The 19,529-nt window shown below is 47.6% G+C and overlaps 1 protein-coding gene across 2 annotated transcripts in view; it reads left to right on the top strand.

The window, feature by feature from the left end:
* The window catches only part of LOC119967394 (intron Large complex component GCFC2-like), a 62,602-nt gene that overhangs the window by 1,309 nt on the left and 41,764 nt on the right, over positions 1-19,529 (top strand). Inside the window, exons 2-4 of one of the 2 annotated variants that reach the window (XM_038799898.1) lie at positions 11,188-11,298; positions 12,557-12,715; positions 14,488-14,715. In XM_038799898.1, coding sequence (XP_038655826.1) covers positions 11,188-11,298; positions 12,557-12,715; positions 14,488-14,715 — 498 coding nt within the window. Of the gene's footprint in view, positions 1-11,187; positions 11,299-12,556; positions 12,716-14,482; positions 14,716-19,529 lie in introns of those variants that run through there. The other variant, XM_038799899.1, reaches the window with a different exon arrangement.

Here is a 19,529-nt window from a genome sequence, read left to right as displayed (position 1 = left end):
CGTCTACCCTGTCTAGTCCTGTTAGAATTTTATAAGTCTCTAGGAGATCACCCTCATTCTTCTGAACTCCAGCGAGAACAATCCTAACCTAGTCAATCTCCTCATATGACAGTCCCGCCATCCCTGGAATCAGACTGGTAACCTTCGCTGCACTCCCTCGAGAGCAAGAACATCCTTCCTCTGAGAAGGAGACCAAAACTGCACACAATACTCCCAAGTGTGGCCTCATCAAGGTCCTGTACAATTGCAGCAACACATCCCTGCTTCTATACTCAACCTCTTGCAATGAAGTGGAGATGCCGGCGTTGGACTTCATTACTCTTGCAATGAAGGCCAACATACCATTAGCCTTCTTTACAGCCTGCTGCACCTGCATGCTAACCTTCAGCAAATGGTGCACAAGGATACCCAGATCCTGCTGCACACTCCCCGCTCCCAATTTACAACCATTCAGGGGAGTAATCTGTGTGAATAACCTTACACTTATCCAAATTATACTGCATGTGCCATTGGTTTGCCCACTCGCCCAACCTGTCCAGATCTTGCTGTAGAATCCCTGCATCCTCATCACAATTCAACCTCCCACCTAATTTAGTATCATCTGCAAACTTTGAGATGTTACATTTTGTTCCCTCGTTCAAATCATTAATATATATTGTGAATAGCTGCGGTCCCAGAACCGATCCCTGTGGTACCCCATTAGTTACTGCCTGCCAATTTGAAAAGGACCCATTAATCCCTACTCTTTGTTTCCTCTCTGCCAACCAGTTTTCTATCCACCTCAGTACATTTTCCCCCAATCCCATGCGCTTTAATTTTGCACAATAATCTCTTATGCGGGACTTTGTCAAACGCCTTCTGAAAGTCAAAATATACCACATCGACTGGCTCCCCTTGTCAACTGTACAGGTTACATCTTCAAAGAATTCCAACAGATTTGTCAAGCATGATTTTCCCTTCATATATCCATGCTGATTCTGACTGATCCTGCCACTGCTTTCTAAATGTTCTGCTATAAAGTCCTTGGTAATGGATTCAAGCATTTTCCCCACTACCGATGTTAGGGTTACTGGGCTATAATTCCCTGCTTTCTTTCTACCTCCCTTTTTGAATATCGGAGTGACGTGAGCTACCCTCCAATCTGCAGGGACAGTTCCAGAGTCTATAGAATCCTGGAAGGTGACCACCAATGCATCCACTATTTCCAGAGCCACCTCCTTAAGCACTCTGGGATGCAGATTCTCAGGCCCTGGGGATTTATCCACCTTCAATCCCATCAGTTTCCCAGCACCATTTCTCTACTAATGTTGATCTCCCTCAGTTCTTCCCATTCACTAAACCGTTAACACTCCAACATTTCTGGGATCTGATTTGTGCCCTCATTTGTGAAGACAGAACCAAAGTATGCATTCAATACTATGTCTCACCAGTGGGGGAAATTATTGGGAGCAATTCTGAGAGACAGTGAATTAGTCTGCCTTTGGAGAGGTGGGGATTAATCAAGAACGGTCAGCATGGTTTTGTTAAGGGGAGGTCATGTCTGACCAACTAGATTTAATTTTTCAAAGAGTTGATCAGGTGTGTTGGGGAGGGCAATTCATTTGACGTCGTCTACTTGGACTTCAGCAAGGCTTTTGATAAGGTCCAACATGGAAGACTGATCGTGAAATAAGAGCCCACGGGATCCATGGAAATTTAGCAGAATTGGCTGAGTATTAGGAATCAGAGGATGATGGTCGAGGGTGTTTTTCTGACTGGAGGCCTGTGTCCAGTGGGGTCCCTTGCTGTTTGTGGTTTATATGAATGTTTTAGACTTGGATATAGGGAGGCACGGAAGCACGGTGGTTAGCACTGTTGCTCACAGTGCCAGGAACCCGGGTTCGATTTCTGGCTTGGGTCATTGTCTGTGCGGAACTACACATTCTCCCCGGTCTGCTTGGGTTTCCTCCCGGTGCTCCGTTTTCCTCCCACAAGTCCCGAAAGATGTGCTTGTTAGGTGAATTGGACATTCTGAATTCTTCCTCCGTGTACCTGAACAGGCGCTGGAGTGTGACAACTAGGGGATTGTAACAGTAATTTCATTGCAGTGTTAATGTGAGCCTACTTGTGACACTAATAAAGATTATTATTATTATTAGGAGGGTTGATCAGTAAGTTTGCAGATGATTATGAAAATCAATGGGGTGGTAAATAATGAGGGTAGCCTCAGATTACAGGAGGATAGAGAAGGGCTGATCAGTCGCAAATGGGATTCAATCTAAATAAGTGTGAGGTGATGCACTCAGGCAGGACAAACAAGGCAAAGGGATGATGAATGGCAGGACCCTGGAAAGCACCCAGGATCAGAGAGACCTTGGTGTGCATGTACACCGGTCCCTTAAGATAGCAGGGCAGGTGAATACAGTGTTTTTCTTTAAATAATTGTTATTCAAAATTTTCACATATTATAAATAACAGAAAGGAAAAATAGAAACCCCCCCTTTACACAAATAATAAAACAAGAGCAAAAGTGCATAAATAAACAAATAAACGTTAACCAGTAAACAATAAATCCCCAACCAGACACGAACATCCCCCCCCCCCGGGCCCCGGTTGCTGCTGCTGCTGACCATCTCTTAACGCTCTGCCAGGAAGTCTAGGAACGGGTGCCATCGCCTGAAGAACCCTTGCACAGATCCCCTTAAGGCAAATTTCACCCTCTCCAATTTAATAAACCCTGCCATGTCATTAATCCAGGATTCCATGCTTGGGAGTCTCGCATCCTTCCACTGAAGCAGAATCCTTCGCCGGGCTACCAGGGACGCAAAGGCCAGAATACCGGCCTCTTTCGCCTCCTGCACTCCCGGCTCATCTGACACCCCAAATATTGCGAGCCTCCAGCTTGGCTTAACCCTGGAATTCACTACCCTTGACACTGTCCTCGCTACACCCCTCCAGAACTCCTCCAACGCTGGGCATGCCCAGAACATGTGGGTGTGGTTTGCTGGACTCCCCGAACAACTCACACATCTGTCCTCACTCCCAAAAACCAGCTCAGCCTTGCCCCGGTCATGTGCAGCACCTTAAATTGTATCAGGCTGAGTCTCGTGCAAGAGGAGGAAGAATTTACCCTTCCCAGGGCATCCGCCCACATACCCTCGTCGGTCTCCTCCTCCAGCTCCTCCCGCCACTTACCTTTTAACTCCTCCGCCGAGGCCTCCTCTTCCTCCTCCTGCATCACCTGATAAGTTGCCGAGATCCTACCCTCTCCAACCCACACCCCCGAAAGCACCCTATCCTGGACCCTGCGTGCCGGCAGCAGCGGAAACTCCACAACTTGCTGCCTAACGAACGCCCTTACCTGCATGTATCTGAAGGCATTTCCAGGGGGGAGCCCGAATTTCTCCTCCAGCTCCCCAAGGCTCGCAAAATTCCCGTCAATGAAAAGGTCTCCCATCCTCCTAATACCTGCCCTGTACCAGATCCGGAACTCCCCATCCAATTTCACCGGGTCAAACCGATGGTTCTCCCCTATCGGGGACCACACCGAAGCCCCCACCTCCCCCCTGTGGCGTCTCCATTGCCCCCAGATTTTGAGGGTCGCTGCCACCACCGGGCTCGTAGTGTACCTCGTCGGAGGGAACGGCAGCGGTGCTGTTACCAGCGCCCCCAGGCTCGTGCCCACACAGGATGCCATCTCCAACCTCTTCCATGCCTCCCCCTCCATTACCCAATTGCGTAGCATCGCTACGTTGGCAGCCCAATAGCACCCGCAGAGGTTAGGCAACGCCAGCCCCCCTGTCCCTGCTCTGCTCCAGAAACACCCTCGGGGTCTTCTTCGCTCACACGAACCGCTTAAAGAAGGCCTTGGGGATCAGGATGGAGAGGCACTGAAACAAAAACAAAAACCTCGGGAGCACTGTCATTTTAACCGACTGCACCCTCCCGCCAGGGAGAGCGGCAGCATATCCCACCTTTTGAACTCCTCCATTTGCTTCACCAGCCTTGTTAAGTTGAGCTTATGCAGGGCCCCCCAGCTTCTAGCCACCTGAACCCCCAGGTATCTAAAACTCCTTTCTGCCCTTTTTAGCGGAAGCTCACCAATCCCCTTCTCCTGGTCTCCCGGATGCACCACGAACAGCTCGCTCTTCCCCATGTAGAGCTTATACCCGGAGAAATCCCCAAACTCCCAAAGAATCCTCATCACCTCCGGCATTCCCCCCACCGGGTCCGCCACATACAATAGCAGATTGTCTGCATATAACGATACCCGGTGTTCCTCCCTTTGCACCAACCCCCTCCAGTTCCTAGACTCCCTCAAACCATGGCCAGGGGCTTAATCGCCAGCGCAGAGAGTAGGGGGGGATAGAGGACACCCCTGCCTTGTTCCTCGGTATAGCCGGAAATATTCCGACCTCCTCCTGTTCGTGGCCACACTTGCCACCGGTGCCTCGTACAGCAGCCTCACCCAGCTGATGAACCCCTCCCCGAACCTCCTCAACACCTCCCACAGGTACCCCCCACTCCACCCTATCAAAGGCCTTCTCCGCGTCCATAGCCGCCACTATCTCCGCCTCCCCCTCCACTGCCGGCATCATAATTACATTCAGGAGCCTACGTACATTGGTATTCAACTGCCTCCCTTTCACAAAACCCGTCTGATCCTCGTGTATAATCCCCGAAACACAGTCCTCGATCCTCATGGCCAATATCTTTGCTCGCAGCTTCGCATCTACATTAAGGAGTAAAATCGGCCTATACGACCCACACTGTAAGGGGTCCTTGTCCCGCTTCAGAATGAGAGAAGTCAGCGCCCTAGACATCGTCGGGGGCAGGACACCCCCTCCCTTGCCTCGTTGAAAGTCCTTACCAGCAGCGGGCCCAACAGGTCCACGTACTTCTTATAGAATTCCACCGGGAACCCATCTGGCCCCGGTGCCTTCCCCGCCTGCATACTCCCTAGTCCCTTGACCAGTTCCTCAAACCCAACCGGCGCCCCCAGCCCCGCCACCTGCCCCTCCTCTACCCTCTGGAACCGTAGCTGATCCAGGAAGCGACCCATCCCCCCCCTCCTCCAATGGGGGCTCAGACCGATACAGTCCCTTGTAGAAGTCCCTAAAGACCCCATTAATACCCACCGCACTTTGCACCGTGCTCCCCCCTACCTCCCTCACTCCCCCGATCTCCCTCCTGCCTCCCGCTTCCGAAGCTGGTGTGCCAGCATCCGGCTAGCCTTCTCTCCGTTTTCGTACACCGCCCTTTGTGCCTTCCTCCACTGCACCTCCGCCTTCCTGGTGGTCAACAGATCAAACTCGGCCTGGAGGCTGCGCCACTCCTTAAGTAGTAATCCCTCCTCCGGGGCCTCTGAGTACCTCCTATCCACCCTGACCATCTCCCCCACTAGCCTCACCCTCTCTCTCCTCTCCTCCCCTCCCCTCTTTGTGGGCCATGATGGAGATCAGCTCTCCCCTGACCATCGCCTTCAGCGCCTCCCAGACCACCCCTACCTGCACCTCCCCGTTATCATTGGCCTCCAGATACCTCTCTATACACCCCCGGACCCGCCCGCTCACCTCCTCATCCGCCAACAACCCCACCTCCAAGCGCCACAGTGGGCGCTGGTCTCTCTCCTTCCCCAGCTCAAGGTCCACCCAATGCGGGGCATGGTCAGAGATGGCTATCGCTGAATATTCTGTGTCCTCCACCCTTGGAATCAGCGCCCTGCTCATTACAAAAAAGTCAATCCGAGAGTAGACCTTATGAACATGGGAGAAGAATGAGAATTCCCTGGCCGCTGACCTCGCAAACCTCCACGGATCCACTCCTCCCATCTGGTCCATAAACCCCCTCAGCACCTTGGCCGCCGCCGGCCTTCTGCCTGTCTTCGACCTAGAGCGATCCAATGCCGGATCCAGCACCGTATTGAAGTCGCCCCCCCCCCGTCGTCCCCCCCCCCCCCCACCCATTATCAAGCCCCCTGTCTCCAAGTCTGGGATCCGGCCCAACATGCGCCGCATGAACCCCGCGGCGCCCCAATTCGGGACGTATACATTTACCAAGACCACCTGCACCCCCTGCAGCTTACCACATCACATACCTACCTCCATTGTCTGCCACGATGCTCAACGCCTCAAACGACACCTGCATCCACACCAAAATCGCCAGCCCCCGATTTTTTGCATCCAGCCCCGAATGGAACACCTGCCCTACCCACCCCTTTCTCAGCCTTACCTGATCTGCCACCCACAGATGCGTTTCCTGGAGCATGACCACATCTGCCTTCAGCCCCTTCAGGTGCGCGAACACATGGCCCCGTTTGACCGGTCCGTTCAGGCCTCTTGCATTCCAGGTTATCAGCCGGATCAGCCCCCCCCACCCCAGACTAGCCATAGATTTCCCGTTCCCCCAGCGGCAGACCCCCCGCCCCGACCACCTCTACAGACTCCAGCTCCCCCTTGGCCATTCCAGAAGCTACCCCCCCCCCCCCCCCCCAAAGCCAGGTCCCCCCCAGCTGCATAGCTCCCCCCATTGCACTCCCGTGAGTCAGCCGACTCCTGCTGACCTCGGCCACTCCTGCCGCTCCATCGACCCCCCCTGTGTGGGAATCTCCCCTCCCTCTCCTGTCCATCAGCGGGCTCTCCCCCGACCCGACACCCATCCACTCTCAGCGCTGGAAAAGGCCCGCGCTTTCCACTCACCTGACCCTGCCCCCTCTGGCATAGCTCCCTTTCCAGTAACAATTCCCCCGGCTCCATCCCCATTTCCAGCCACTGACGCCCACAGGCTTTAACCCCCCCCCCCCCCCAACGAACCACCCGACAGACAGAGAAGAAACATTGCCCAACCTAACCACAAAATCCCCCCCCAACACAACACAACAGTCCCAACTATCCCCCCTCAGCGTTCCCTCGTCCCCGGCCCTCAATCCGAGTCCAGCTTTTCGGCCTGAATAAAGGTCCACGCCTCCTCCAGCGTCTCGAAATAATGGTGACGTTCCCTGTAGGTGACCCACAGTTGCGCCGGCTGCAACATGCCGAACTTCACCCCTCTCCGGTGCAGCACCGCCTTAGCCCGATTGTGCCCGGCCCTCTTCTTAGCCACCTCCGCGCTCTGTCCTGATAAATCCGGACCTCTGCGTTCTCCCACCTGCTGCTCCACTCTTTATTGGCCCACCTTAACACACATTCTCTGTCCGCGAACCGGTGGAACCGCACCAGCACCCCCTGCGGCAGCTCGCTGGGCTTGGGCCTCCTCACCAGCACTCGATGGGCCCCCTCCAGCTCCAGGGGCCCCTGGAAGGCCCCCGTTCCCATCAGCGTCTTGAACATGGTGACCACGTAGGCACCTACATCCGATCCTTCCAGTCACTCCGGGAGACCCAGAATCCGCAGATTCTTTCTTCTCGACTGATTCTCCATGTCCTCGAACTTCGCCTGCTATTTCTTATGGAGCGCCTTGTGCACCTCCACCTTCACCGCCAGGCCCAATATCGCGTCCTCATTCTCCGAGATCTTTTGCCGGACCTTCCGGATTGCCGCCCCTTGGGCTGTCTGGGTCTCAAGCAGCTTGTCAATTGACGCCTTCATGGGCTCCAGCAGCTCTGCCTTCAGCTCTGTGAAGCAGCGCTGGAGAAACTCCTGCTGCTCCTGTGACCACTGCGCCCACGCTGCCTGGTCTCCACCCGCCACCATCTTGGTCTTCCTCCCTCGCACCTTTCTCTGCTCCAATTCCACTTTTTTCACCGCTCCACTCCTGGTCCAATCCATACAGTGCCGGGGTAATATTGCTGTCCCCTTCCCACTCTGGGAATTGTCGAAAAAGTACCGTTGGGGGCCCTAAAAAGAGCCCAAAAGTCTGTTTCTAGCGGGAGCTGCCGAACGGCGACTTAGCTCCGCATAGCCGCAACCGGAAGTCTGAATACAGTGGTTAAGAAGGCATTTGGTATACTTGCCTTTATTAGCCAAGGCATAGAGCAGGGGAATTATGCTGGAAATGTATAAAATGTTGGTTAGGTCACAGCTAGAATCCACATTATTGGAAGGATGTGATAGCACTGGAAAGGGGGCTCTCCGGGTTTTGTGAAGGGGAGGTCATGCCTCACTAACGTGATCAAGTTTTTTGAGCAGGTGGCAAAGATGATTGATGGGGGGAGGGCGGTGGATGTTGTTTACATGGACTTCAGTAAAGCCTTTGACAAGGTGCCTCATGGCAGACTGCTTCAAAAGGTGAAGTCACGGGATCAGAGGTGAGGTGGCAAGATGAGTACAGAACTGGCTCGGGTCACAGAAGGCAGAGGGTAGCAGTAAGAAGGGTGTTTTTCTGAATGGAAGGTTGTGACTAGTGGTGTTCCACAGGGATCTGTGCTGAGGGTCTCTGTTGTTTATAGTATATATAAACGATTTGGAAGAAAACGTAGCTGGTCTGATTAGTAAGTTCGCAGATGACACCAAGGTTGGTGGAGTGGGCAGATAGTGTTGAGGATTGTCAGAGGATACAGCAGGACGTAGATAGGTTGGAGACTTGGGCAAATAAATGGCAAATGTGAGGTAATGCATTTTGGTAGGTCTAACACAGGGGAAATATACTGTAAATGGCAAAACTCTTCGGAATATAGAAAGTCAGAGAGATCTGGGCATGCAGGTCCACAGATCTTTGAAAGTGGCAACACAAGTGGACACGGTAGTGAAGAAAGCATACGGAATGCTTGCCTTCATTGGGACTGGCATTGAGTATAAAAACTGGCAAAGTCATGCTACAGTTGTATCGAATCTTGGTAAGGCCGCACTTGGAATATTGTGCACAATTCTGGGCGCCACAATACCAGAAGGAGGATGTGGAGGCTTTGGAGAGGGTGCAGAAGTGGTTTACGAGGAGGTTGCCTGGTCCGGAGGGTGTTAGCTATGTGGAGAGGCTGAATAGACTCGGACTGTTTTCATTAGAAAGACGGAGGTAGTGGGCAGCCTGTGGTGCAGTGCGTAGCACAGCTGCCTCATGGCTCACAGGTCTCTGGTTTGATCCCGGCCCTAGGTCACTGTCCGTGTGGAGTTTGCACATCCCCGTGTTTGTGTGGGCTTCGCCCTCGCAACCCAAAAATGTGCAGGGTAGATGGATTGGCCACAAAAAAATGCCCCTTCATTGGAAAAAATGAATTGGGCACTCTAAATTTATGTTTAAAAAAAAAGATGGAGGTTGAGGGGTGACCTGACACAGGTTTACAAGATTATGAGGGCATGGATAGAGTGGATGGGCAGACACTCTTTCACAGGGTCAAGGGGTCAGTCATCAGGGGGCATTGGTTCAAGGTTCGTGGGGCAAAGTTTAGAGGATATGTGCAGGGCAGGTATTTTACACAGAGGGTGGTGAGTGCCTGGAACATGTTGCCAGGGGAGGTTGTGGAAGCTGATGAATTAACAGCGTTAAAAAAAGACATCTTGACAAATACATGAAAAGGATGGCAAGAGGGATACGGCACAAGGAAGTGCTGAGGGTTTTGGCCAAGGTTGGTATCCTGACTGGTACAGGCTTGGAGGATCGAAAGGCCTGTTCCTGTGCTGTATTGCTCTTTGTTGTCTGGGTTGGAGAGAGTTTTAGTTGGGAAGAGAGATTGGATAGACTGGGGTTGTTTTCCTTTGAGCAGAGGAGACTGCTGGGGTGGACTTCATTGAGATGTATAAAATTGAAGGGCATAGGTAGAGTAGACAGGAGGTTTAGAGGGGATGTGAGGAAATTTTTTTTTACCCAAGGTGATAGGAGTCTGGAACTCGTTGCCTGAATGGGTAGTGGAAGTAGAGACCCTAAGAGTGTTTAGATGTGCACTTGCGGACCACAGAGCACAGTGGTTAGCACTGTTGCTTCACAGCACCAGTGTCCCAGGTTCGATTCCCGTTTTGGGTCACTGTCTGTAAATAAAAAGTGGATCTGTTGGGGAGAGCTCGCAGGGAGTCACCTCGCTCCGGTGCCATCTTCTGTGTAGCAAAATAGAAGGTCGGGGTTGGTAGAAATTCAGGAGTGATCACCAAGGATGTTATGAGCACAAGATAAAAGGGGTTTTAATAGTTATGTTAAAGACCTGAAGAAGGTGTTGATAGTGGTAAAGGTAAGACAGCAGAACAAGGGTCACCACTCTATGAAAGCAAAACTTAAGTGGCAAATTGGGGGGAGGGGGGAAGATGTGACAGCAAGGTCAAGGTAATAATTGTGGACTGAGTGAAATTATTCCATAAAGCGGCCGCCCATTCTGCGTTTAGTCTCCCCATTGTACAGGAGACTGCAATTGGAGCAGCGAATATAGTAGACCAAATTGGAGGAGGTAAAAGGGCAGGTGTTGGAGCTTCTACGATTGCATGGGAAGATGCTGTGAGAAGTGATTTCAAAAGCCAGTCGTTTATCGTGCTGCCCATGATTTTGGCCTGTTGCCACCAATTATCTTAAATGAACGTGAAATTTCAAATATTTTTCACTTCACCTCTAGTTTCATTCCCTTGCCCACCGAAGGCATTGACATAACAGGTGTTAGCATACCTGATTCACACATGTCAATGCACGGACTCCACATATGTTTGAGTACCTGATTTACACATGTTGCCTATGGGCTCCATACGGTTTGGGATATGGGCTCTACAAATGTTGGTGTACCTGCTCCACACATGTTGGGTATCAGCTGTAAATACGTTGGTGTATGTGCTGCACACAAATCCAGGTACACTTCCAAACATGTCAGCATATGTCTCCATGGCTGCTGGAGTGAGGCTGCAAGCGTATTGGGGTACAATTCCATACACGTTGGGATGTGCAGTGTTTAGTGACCAGAGGAAACCTTCCCGCAATGTTTAGCCCATTGCTGACACTGACCTTCCTGGAAACACACTACAGCCAGTAGCCAGGCTTCACCTGAAAACATGGATGTGTTTAACTTTCAACCGTTCCATGTGTCTGCTTGTCTCAGTTGGAAGGTTGTGGGTGGTCTATGGAGACTTTACCTTTACCTTACAAGACACTTACTGAATTTCATAATGCTAACAAAATTCAATCTTGTATCTCACTGGCAGGAAGGCATCTGTCTTTTCAATGACTGTTCAATTATAATATTTTTTCATGACCAGTAGAGGGGTACATTAGAAGGAGAATCTGTGTGATAGTTTCATCTGATAATTTTATTCACCTCTAACCATGGAACCAATAAACACTACTTTTTTTTCTAAAATGTAGAGGGTGAAGAAGAATTTAAAGTAAAGAAGACTGAAAATACCATTTTATTTTCATCATATTGGAAAAATGAAAAACAGACTAATGTCGAAAAAGATGAGGATATCGCAAAAGGTAAACTTTACCAGCATCACTAAAACATTTGGAGTTGTATATCTTGAGAATCCCTACAGTGCCGAAAGAGGCCATTCGACCCAATGGATCTGCACTAACCCTCCGAAAGAGCACTCTACACAGGCCTACTCGCCCACCCTATCCCCATCTAACCTGCACATATTTGGACACTAAGGGGCAATTTAGCATGGCCAATTCACCCAACTTGCATATCTTTGTACACTAAGGGGCAATTTAGCATGGCAAATCCACCTAACCGCAAATCTTTGGACCGTAGGTGGAAACCAGAGCACCCGTAGACACTGGGAGAATGTGCAGACTCCGCACAGACAGTGAACCAAGTGGGATTTGGATGCGGGACCCTGGCGCTGCGAAGCAACAATGCTAACCACTGTGCTAATGCACAAGGTGGCCTGTCTGACTGTTGGATGAAGAACTGCATCTCCAATTAGAGTGTTAGCAGTTATACTGTTCCCTCTCTTTGATATCCCACCTTGTGATTTTGGCTGTCAACATCTCAAATTCCTTGCCTTGAGAAGTTACCATTTGTATAGCCCCATAGACCTTGGGTAAACAATGTTTCTGATATGGCGAATCTCAAAGTCTCTTGATGCCTGCTCGTCTTGTTACTGGGAAAATTGCATCTCGTTATTCCTCGAGACACCTGCAAGTCTTGTAACTTGTCTGTTATTTTGTTTTAATTCGGGTACACGGAGGGACAATTCAGAATGTCCAATTACCTAACAGCACGTCTTCCGGGGCTTGTGGGAGGAAACCGGAGCACCCGGAGGAAACCCACGCAGACACTGGGAGAACGTGCAGACTCCACACAAACAATGACCCAAGCGGGAATCGAACCTGGAACTTTGGAGCTGTGAAGCGACAGTGCTACCTGCTGTGCTACTCCTCGAAACCATGACTTTGATTCACTACCTTTTCACCCCTAAATAAAATCTTTTGTTGAAACTGGTTCACGTTGGAATTGAAACTGGTTCACATTGATCTCTAACCCTTTATCGTAACTTGGCTACTGCGGGAAGATTAAAAAGGAACTTCCTTTTGCGTGCGGGTGAAGCAAAAATTACGGTTTGAAGATTTATTGTGTTCTGTTAAGCTTACCGACAACAGTTGTGTAAAATTTAGATACCAAATGCTGAGAAATACAGCAGTGTATGATAAATCAAGTGACTTGGACTATGCCCTGTCTTTCATATGCAGATTTATTGTTACTGATGTATACTGTATTCTCTTTGACTAGATGAGAAAATTCTTCATGATTCTACACAGACAAAGTTTCAAAAGGGAAGCAGTTCTGAGGAAGAAACAGTGGAAGTGCATACAGAAAATGAAGAGGAGATTGGTTCAGGGTTTGGTGAACCTGAGACATGCAGGGCATTCCAGCACAATATACAACCAGGTATGGAAATCCATATGCACCCTAATAAGCATTAATATTATTACTCTTGTTAGTTTGGTAAAACAAAAGGAGAGGTTAGGGCATTAGTTGCTCTTCTCATTTGCAGACGAGGAGTGTTTATACGCAAAGCACCTTTTCTTATTTTTCTGCAGCAGGGTGTGCTCATTGCTCATATACACCGATTGTGCAGCAGAGCTCACTGCATAGCATTCATGAGCAGCATATCGAATTCAAAAGTAGTGAAGCTGGTCCATTGAATACTATCATGCAGCACAGAAGGAGACTATTATGTCTGCTGTCTCTGTGCTGCTTCTTTGAAAGAGCTATCCAATTAGTCACGTGTCTCTTATAGCCCCACAGGTTTGTCCTTTTCAAGTAGTTATCACATTTCCTTTGAATAGGGATCTGAATCGCATTTTCAGGTAGTACATTCAAATCATTATCACATCATGTGCAAAAGAATGCTCCTTTCCTTGCTGGATTTTTGTTGCCAGTTACATTGTTAAATCTGTGTCCGCTGGTCACTAACTAACCTTCCAATAGAAGCAGTTACCCTATCAAACTCTCAAATTTCTCCTTTCTAAGGAGAATAACTCCAGCTTCTCTACTCCCTCCAAATGGTTGCTGGTACTATTAGGCTGCACTTAGGGCACTGCTCACAGCTTTAAAAAAAGTAGAAGCACTGAATAAAGCTCAGAAAATATTTATTACAAGGTGGGGGTAGGCATGAGGAGAGTGAGGCAGCAGCAGAATTATATTCCATCACAATCTGTGGCCCCACGACCTAACACATCTCCCTCTTCCATGACCATCTAGGCAGGGGACTGACTCTTTTTCAATAAGGAGTGGAGGAGAGCATTTCATGAGCAGCACTAAGTAAACATAAAAATGAGGTGCTAACTGGTGAAGCTAAAACACAGGGCTACATACATGCTAATCAGTACAACCAGCATGATTGAGTTAAGTGACCCCACAACCAATGGATCAGATCAAAGCTTTGCAGTCCACCCACATCCAGTGGTCAGCCTTGCACCTCTACCCTTGTAACTTCCTCCAGTCCTGTAACCCTCTGAAAGTCTGTCGTCTTCTACTGGCCACTTATAGATCCCTGACTGGCTTCCTTCCATCATTGACGTCTGTGCCTTAAACCATCCAAGTCCTATTTTCTGGATTTTCCTCCACAAATGTCTTGGCCTCTAGCTTCCGGTCCTTTTAAGATGCTGCATACAACTTATCTCTTTGGCCATGCATTTGGTCACTTGTTCTGATGTCTCCTTTGACTTGGTGACAATATTTATTCTATTACACTTTCTATGACAGTGCCTTGGGATATTTTACTATGTTAAAGGAGTTATATAAATGTGCACTTTTCATTCTACAATCTTGATAAGCAGTGCACCCCTAGATCACTCTGCAAGATGGGAGAACATCAATTATATTGATGTTTTCTGTCATCAGGATTGGTTTGTGCTTTTCATTTAGTCCAAATGAAAATAATTTAGAAAATAAGTAAATCGTTCGCAAGTGATAACTTACAAAAGCGGTGGAGCATGGCCTGTGTAAATGCATTTGGTTAATATTGGTGGCATGTTTTGGCTGAAGAAGTGTGCTGAAAAATGGCACCATGGTCTTAAAAGTACAGATTTGTAACCAAACTATGAATCAAAGGAGCTAAAGTCCTGGTTTTCTGTTGTTTGCTTTAAAATGTTGCATTTTGTATCTTTTGTATAGATTTTGTTTCTTGTCCTCGCTATATATTCTGTTCAGTGCAGGTGAGATTCCAAATGCCAGGTACATTCGTGCTGCCCGTAAAAAGAGACAGGTGGCTCGAGCCCAAGCCGACTTCATTCCCCTTCACTCATGCGGAAGAAGCGATATTTCAGTGTCTGAATTGAATGAAGAAGATCTGATCAGTGATGATGAGCTTGACGATCATGAGAGAAGGATAGATTTCACCAAGCAACTGAAAACACAAAGACAGAGAATGGGGGAATTAATAGGTAAGACTTTGGATCCTTCTTTAAGTAATCCCTCTTTTATAAATAATTTTCATTTATTTGGTACATTTCACAATCTCGGGACTGTCAAAATGATTCTCGTCTCATGAAGTCCCTTTGAAGTAATGTAGGGCAATGTGGCAACAAAATTGTGCATATGACGCTCCCATAAACGTCAGTTACTCGGCCACACAATCCCTACCTTCTCTTGGTTTTACCAGTCAACTGGAAAATAATCAAATGAACACAGAGCATGGAAATCTGAAATAAAAACAGAAAATGCAAACAATCTGTGGAGAGAGAACAGTTAATGTTTCAGGTCTGTGACCTTCCATTAGAATTGAGAAAAGTTAGAAATGTAATAGGTTTGGAGAAAGATGTGATTGGGACAAGGACAAACGAAAGTCTGGGATAAGGTGAAAGACCGGAGAGATTGAAAGACAGAAATGTTAGTTTTCCAGGGTAACCGGGAATGGTGTTGGCGAAGGGAAAGAAACAAAGAAAATGTGTCTAGAATGGGTGCTGCTGACTGAAAGCAAAAATCACAAAATGAAAACAAAACATTGCAAAGAAAAGTAAACAAAATGAATACCAACATTATTGTCTGAATTGTTGAACGCTATAGCCATCTCAGATGGCCACCTGCAAAGGACATGGGAATTATGGCCAACCCAGGACTCAGACACACTCCGAGCTTGTGTGTATTTGCAACCCAAATAGCGAGACCCGATCGAAACCCCCGCTCGTTTGCATTCTAATGGCCCATTTCCACAGAACAAAAGGACTGTACTCGGGTAACTGATACAGACTAACCGGCGCCACTCCCTTTGCTTGGAAAGCCCAAACAGCCAAGGCCAATGACTGCTCAGGACACGCCCAGCCATCAAGGCAGCCGCCCCTTTATTGGCCAAAATCGAAGGCAGTGATTGAAGCCTGTCGAACTATTGGGTCCAAAGTTAAGGACTGCCCAAAAGAGCGCAAAATCCCAGAGGGATAATAAGAGACACAGCCATGTGTGAGGTCTCTCTTGGCCCCGGCTTACTCCTAAAACCAAGTGTAGCATTACGACCAGAAGACAAGTTCAAGACAAATGATCGCTACCAGACGGATGAGCCCAGCAGAAACAAAGCCACTTCTTCTACCCTACCACGCAAGATCCGAACAAAGGCCATGTGTTATGGGCCAGGATTTAGAGAACCCCAAAGTGTATCATGGAGTTCACCTGACCCACAACTTTTAATAGATTGTGGTATGGGGAGCACACAGCCCACTCCACAGGTGTGGTACAGCAGAAATGGAAAAGTATTTTTTAAAGCAAAACAATGTTTATTCTATTAACTCAAGTTAACCTTTTTAAAACATACAGTGAACAACTTAGCAACCATCAATTCAAATACAACCCCCAAAGAATACAACACTAAGTAATACATAATAGCTTCCCAAACAACACCCAGAAGACAAAAGAAACACCTTTTAACAGAAGCACATCAGGTTTACATTCACTACTGAAAACATTTATAATTCCGAATTCACCAAATGATCAAGAGATAGTCTTTTCATGGCAGAGAAATCAACAGTAAACCTGCTCTGTCTGGCCTCAGCTCCACCACTGAAAACGAAACTAAAACACACCCTGCAATAAATGGTCTAAAACTAAAGTACAAAGCTGACACACCCCCGCTCCACCCACTCTCTGAAATCACTGCAGTAGTAAACACCCATTTCTTAAAGGTACTCTCACTACAGATATTTATATACACACCCATTTATAAACACACATTTCTTAAAGTTACTCTCACATGACACTTGTTCATCTGCAAAGAGCTAGTTGCCCTGAAGTTAAGTATAGGTTATTGTGGTTGTTAGGTGTAGTTTAATTTGTAGTGTTTTATGTTGCATGTCGAAGTAATCCTTGTGTGTAAATAAACTATCTTTGAACTTGAACTGACTAACTGTTTGTTTGGTCTTTGATCTCCGGTAAAGCCTTGTGGTGGTATCATTTGATACCTGGCAACTCTGAAAAGCAATATTATCATTAATAACTGCCATATCTAGTTAATTTGGCAACATTATTGGTGATGCTGGTGGGATAGTATTCCACTCATTATTAAAGAGCAACATTAGTGGCGTCTCCGGTGCTGATTGGTAACAATGCCATGTTCAATAAAGCTCAATGTAATTTGAAGAACAACACCTCATCTTTCAATTAGGCACTTTACAGCCTTCAGGGCTGCAGAACGATGGGGAAAGGGTCGAGGACAGGGACTAATTGGATAAGTTGTTCAAACAGCCACTGCAGGCTCGATGGGTTGAATGTTGGCCTCATGTGCTGTATGTCTCTATGTTCGCTTGCTTTCTTGAATGCCAATGAACTTTGCCTTGAGAGATCCAATTCAGCACTAACATTACCACGTAATCTAACCTCACCATGTGTTTTGTAAAGCCAGTTCAAATCCCCTGGATATTGTGTGTGGATTAATAAAGCTGGATGCAAAAGATGCCATATGATGCCAGGTGGTACTTGCAACCAGCTGCCTAATTTCAGAGACTGTGCTGTATTGCTAAGTGTGAGAGCATTGTGATTGGTAAAATAATTCCTGAAAATTTCTGTATTTTTAGATTCATGAACTAGCTGTTATTTGGGACATCTGTGCTTACTTGATCTGGATATTTAGCCTGCGATAATTTAAGCTGCATTTTCCTGGACAAGTTCCATTATTTTCTAATTTGTTCTCAATATGGTTGATACTAGGAAAACACATTTATTGCTCCTTTCTAATTTCCCTGAGAAGGCACTGATTGTCCTTTGTGATTCGCTACATTTGTTGTGGTGATGGTGCTCACGCTGTTTTGTTAGGTGGTGAATTGGGACAATGTACAAGTAAGAGAAAGGATATCTGAAATTCAGGGTAGCACATGTCTTTGAGGTTTCGGTGTTACCACACCTTTGTTGCTCCTCTTCGTGGTGGAGATCACAGCGAAGGGAGGTGCTGTTGAAGTAATTTTGCTGCTGTGTATGTAGCCTGAAGACACTGCAGTCAGATTGAGCCAGTAAGGGAGGCATTGAATATTCTGTTTAAATACACAGCAGCAATAAAGTGAACTGGTTCTATCCTGAATGTTATTGAATTCTTAAATGTACTTTTGCCCATCCAGTTGAGTGGTGGGTGTTCAATTGTGTTGCTGATTAGTGCTTTGTAGGTGGTAGACAAGTTTTAAGCGGTCAGGATGTAACTCTATAATGGTGGTGATGTTGAAGGGGGGCTGGCTCTAATGAATTTGATCTTCAAATTCTGGAAAGATTGTTTGTTGCTATCATATAGCATCGTTTGAATGATACTCCGTTTCCAATTTCTAAAATTTAATTGTTCACACTATATTATGCGATAAAGAAGGATATATTTCCCTTCGAGGAGAGTGCAGTGATGGCTCACTAGATTGATTTCTGTGTTGAGAAGGTTGTACTGTGAGGAGAGGGAGTGGGTTAGAACAAAGAACAAAGAAAATTACAGCACAGGAACAGGCCCTTCAGCCCTCCCAGCCTGTGCCGATCCAGATCCTTTATCTAAACTTGTCTCCTATTTTCCAAGGTCTACTTCCCTCTGTTCCCGCCCATTTATATACCTGTCTAGATGCCTCTTAAATTATGCTATCGTGCCCGCCTCTACCACCTCCGCTGGTAAAGCGTTCCAGGCACCCTCCACCCTCTGCGTAAAAAAACTTTCCACGCACATCTCCCTTAAACTTTCTCCCTCTCACCTTGAAATCGTGACCCCTTGTAACTGACACCCCCACTCTTGGGAAAAGCTTGTTGCTATCCACCCTGTCCATACCTCTCATAATTTTGTAGACCTCAATCAGGTCCCCCCTCAACCTCCGTCTTTCCAACGAAAACAATCCTAATCTACTCAACCTTTCTTCATAGCTAGCACCCTCCATACCAGGCAACATCCTGGTGAACCTCCTCTGCACCCTCTCCAAAGCATCCACATCCTTCTGGTAATGTGGCGACCAGAACTGCACGCAGTATTCCAAATGTGACCAAACCAAAGTCCTATACAACTGTACCGTGACCTGCCAACTCTTGTACTCAACACCCCGTCCGATGAAGGCAAGCATGCTGTATGCCTTCTTGACCACTCTATCGACCTGCGTTGCCACCTTCAGGGTACAATGGACCTGAACTCCCAGATCTCTCTGCACATCAATTTTCCCCAAGACCCTTCCATTGACCATATAGTCCGCTCTTGAATTTGATCTTCCAAAATGCATCACCTCGCATTTGCCTGGATTCAACTCCATCTGCCATTTCGCTGCCCAACTCTCCAATCTATCTATATTTTGTTGTATTCTCTGACAGTCCTCCTTGCTATCTGCAACTCCACCAATCTTAGTATCATCTGCAAACTTGCTAATCAGACCACCTATACCTTCCTCCAGGTCATTTATGTAGATCACGAACAACAGTGGTCCGAGCACGGATCCCTGTGGAACACCACTAGTCACCCGTCTCCATTTTGAGACACTCCCTTCCACCACTACTCGCTGTTTCCTGTTACCCAGCCAGTTCTTTATCCATCTAGTTAGTACACCCTGAACCCCATACGACTTCACTTTTTCCATCAACCTGCCATGGGAAACCTTATCAAACGCCTTACTAAAGTCCATGTATACGACATCTACAGCCCTTCCCTCATCAATTAACTTTGTCACTTCCTCAAAGAATTCTATTAGGTTTGTAAGACATGACCTTCCCTGCACAAAACCATGCTGCCTATCACTGATGAGTCTATTTTCTTCCAGATGTGAATAGATCC

This window comes from Scyliorhinus canicula, chromosome 6 (assembly GCF_902713615.1).
Source record: "Scyliorhinus canicula chromosome 6, sScyCan1.1, whole genome shotgun sequence".
In the NCBI taxonomy this organism is placed as follows: domain Eukaryota; kingdom Metazoa; phylum Chordata; class Chondrichthyes; order Carcharhiniformes; family Scyliorhinidae; genus Scyliorhinus; species Scyliorhinus canicula.
This window is presented reverse-complemented; position numbering and strand designations above follow the sequence as displayed.